The sequence below is a fragment of the Protobothrops mucrosquamatus genome, unplaced genomic scaffold (genome assembly GCF_001527695.2).
Source record: "Protobothrops mucrosquamatus isolate PMUCROS unplaced genomic scaffold, P.Mucros_1.0 scaffold859, whole genome shotgun sequence".
In the NCBI taxonomy this organism is placed as follows: domain Eukaryota; kingdom Metazoa; phylum Chordata; class Lepidosauria; order Squamata; family Viperidae; genus Protobothrops; species Protobothrops mucrosquamatus.
The window spans coordinates 84-3,604 of NW_015387114.1; the positions used below are offsets into that span (position 1 = coordinate 84).

Here is a 3,521-nt window from a genome sequence, read left to right on the forward strand (position 1 = left end):
GATAAAGGGACACTCTACCTAATGCTACACATCTTCACGGCCGCCAGACTGACCTATGCACAAAATTGGAGAAACAAAGAAATTCCTACTGAAGAAGAGATTCTACAAAAAATTTTATCATGTGCGGACATGGACAGGCTAACTATGGAACTAAAGGACAAGACGGAAACGGACTATTTTGGAATCTGGGACAAATTTTACTGCTGGTATGAGTCAAGAAGAACTGTTCGGGTTTTGAATTAAAGTTTAAGTTTGTGGTATATAAAAGTATATGTTAATATGTAGAGAAATAAGCTTGAGATTGTATTATATAGGGGAATATATGTATATATTTATATAGAGAGATGTATATGTAGAACTTTAAATAAGATAAGGAACGAATTATTAGGAGTATGTATACTGGAACGTCATGTCATGTCCTTTTTTGTTTTAATTGTTTATTAATAAAAAAAAATTTTTAAAAAAAGAGTACATGAGCACAATGCTGACAGGAGCAACTCAAAACCATGTTACGTTTCCTCTCACCTTCTCCGAGGATGAGTCCTCAGAGGCCTCCTCTCCTTCACTGTCCAGGCAAAAAAGTTTGCGCCGCTTTCCTGGACCTTTGATCCTTTCGTCGTCCCTCTTGGAGGTCTTGGGGATCTGTAAGGATTTCTTATCTGCAGAGTGGAACAGAGAGGGAAAATGAAGGAAGAAGGAAGAGACACCAAGGAACTGCCATCTCCATTTCCTGCTGCAGCCAAGGGGCACCACACCTATTCAGACTGTAAAGCAGAGAGCAGGGACAGCCCGGTTTTTATTCAGATCATGGGAGCTTTCCTGGCTAAAGCAAAGGATACCGATGCTTTGTAAGAAAATACTGGATCCAGTTTTGGTCACCACGATGTAAAAAAAATGCTGAGACTCTAGAAAGAGTGCAGAGAAGAGCAACAAAGATGATTAGGGGACTGGAGGCTAAAGCATATAAAAAACGGCTGCTGGAATTGGGTATGACTAGTTTAATGAAGAGAAGGACGAGGGGGGACATGATAGCAATGTTCCAATATCTCAGGGGTTGCCCCAAAGAAGAGGGAGTCAAGCTATTCTCTAAGGCGCCTGAAGGCAGGACAAGAAGCAACGGGTGGAAACTAATCAAGGAGAGAAGCAACCTAGAACTAAGGAGAAACTTCCTGACAGTTAGAACAATTAACCAGTGGAACAACCTGCCTCCAGAAGCGGTGAATGCTCCAACACTGGAAGTTTTTAAGAAGAGACTGGACAGCCATCTGTCCGAAATGGTGTAGGGCAGTGATGGCAAACCTTTTAGAGACCGAGTGCCCAAACTGCAACTCCAAACCCACTTATGCATCGTCGGGTGCCGGGTGGGTGTGGCCCATTGGGTGGGCGTGGCTGCGGTGGTAACAGCAAACTGGGTGGGACTAAAAAGTTCAATCAATCAATTCCAACTTTGCAAGATCTTTTTTTTTCCCACAAGAAGTTGAAATTGACTGATTGATTGAACCTTTTTTTTTGTACACGGTGGCGGAAGCCTAAAGCAAAAAGGTTTTATAAAACCCAGCTGAAGGCCTAAGACTGGGGTGACGGCGCGCGTGCCCACAGAGAGGGCTCTGAGTGCTGCCTCTGGCACCCGTATCATAGGTTTGCCACCACTGGTGTAGGGTTTCCTGCCTGAGCAGGGGGTTGGACTCGATGACCTCCAAGGCCCCTTCCAACTTTTTATTATTATTATTATTATTATTATTATTATTATTATTTATTATTATTATTATTACTACTACTACTACTACTACTACTACTACTACTACTACTACTACTACTACTATTATTATGGATCATCACACAGTCAGCCAGATGTTCAGACTGGATTTGGCATTTTGTCTACCTATCGAGTCCTTACCAAGGACCTGGGATAGGCAGATGTGGATGTTTGATGGTATTACAGATATCGTCGCAGGATGGAAGCAGTTCCTAGTAAGGCCGCCTTTTGCAATTGACTAATGGCGAATTTGTCAATGCCAATGGTGATCAAGTGGTGCTCCAGTTGTTTTGGGATTGCACCCAAGGCGCCTATTACTATTGGTACTACCCTTGCCTGCTTTTGCCACAGTCTTTCTATTTCTATTTGTAGGTCTTTGTATTTTGTGATCTTCTCCAGTTCTTTCTCCTCTATTCTGCTGTCTCCAGGCACTGCCACGTCCACTATCCAGACTTTTTTGTCTTTCTTATCGACAATTGTTAAGTCCGGGGTGTTATGTTGCATGTGCTTGTCTGTTTGAATTCTGAAGTCCCAGAGCAGTTTAATTTTTATCATTTTCTAGGACTTTCTCTATTTTATGATCCCACCAGTTCTTGCTTACAGGCAAATGATATTTCTTGCATCATGTGCCATAGGTTCGCCACCACTGGTGTAGGGTTTCCTGCCTGAGCAGGGGGTTGGACTCGATGACCTCCAAGGTCCCTTCCAACTTTAGTATTATTATTATTGTTGTTGTTGTTATTATTATTATAAAAAAATTCATCCTTTTGCTGAAGGTTTAAGTGTATAAACGACGATCTGGAGGTGAGACAACGTACCTTCCTCATCCTCTTCCGCGGGAGTAGAGGGGCGGGGCTGCTTCACTTCGCTGCACTCGGAGATTTCAGAGGGCTCTTTCCTTTTCACCTGTGGGAAAAGGAAACAGTGGGTTTCCCCAAGTAGAGCACCACGTTTCAGAAATGCAGGCAAACTAAACCTGCCCCCCTTAAGAAACAGGACTTCCACTCTCTACACGCAGGGGTAGTCAGCCTTGGCTCTTTTATGACTCGTGGACTTCAACTCCCAGAATTCCTGAGCCAGCCATGCTGAGGAGAAATGGAGAGTTTCCAAACTGAGCCATGCTGGCTCAGGAATTCTGGGAGTTGAAGTCCACGAGTCATAAAAGAGCCAAGGTTGACTACCCCTGTGTGTACAGCTTCCTGAACAGGCTTCCAGCCCCCGAGGAGACCCTGGGCCTTTTACCTTGAAGGAGGGGAGCCTGAGGACTCCCCGAAAGCCAGTCCCAAAGCCAAAGCTCTCCAAGCCACCGGTCCCACCACTCTTGGCCCAGTCCACTAGAGACAGGAGGGCAGGATCTTTCAGTTTGGTTTTCTCTTTCTCCTCTTCCTTGGCTTGCTGTTTAACCGTGTTCTGGAAAGGCTAAAGACAACAAGATGGCAGCATTAGTGGGAATGATTAGGGGCAGGAGTGGAAGGAAGCAGCATTCTGGGTGTGGGGAAGACAGGAGTGTATACAACCGAAGAGTCTTCCGAAGTAGCAAGCCGGCCTACAGAACTACAGTTTCTTTTTTTTTTTTTTTATAGTCTTGAGAACTATTTTTATTAATGTCGCTCCAAGATCATGAAATAGCTCTCTTCTAATAAAGGCTGGTGTTCAGTTTCTCTGTACTGTTGCCTACCTTTATTTTCAAACTATCCTGCAGCTCACAATCATCCTCACCTACTGGGGCGTATGGGCTGCTTTGGTGCAATAAAGCATAACTGTT

At 44.1% G+C, this 3,521-nt stretch overlaps 1 protein-coding gene across 1 annotated transcript in view; it reads right to left on the bottom strand.

The window, feature by feature from the left end:
• Window positions 1-525: 525 nt before the first annotated feature.
• Window positions 526-3,521, bottom strand: part of SETD1A (SET domain containing 1A, histone lysine methyltransferase) — a gene marked incomplete at its 3' end in the record, with an annotated part of 15,931 nt that continues 12,935 nt past the window's right edge. The window contains 3 exon segments of the mRNA XM_029284710.1: window positions 526-659; window positions 2,575-2,662; window positions 2,999-3,175. Of these exon segments, the coding sequence (XP_029140543.1) occupies window positions 526-659; window positions 2,575-2,662; window positions 2,999-3,175 (399 nt within the window).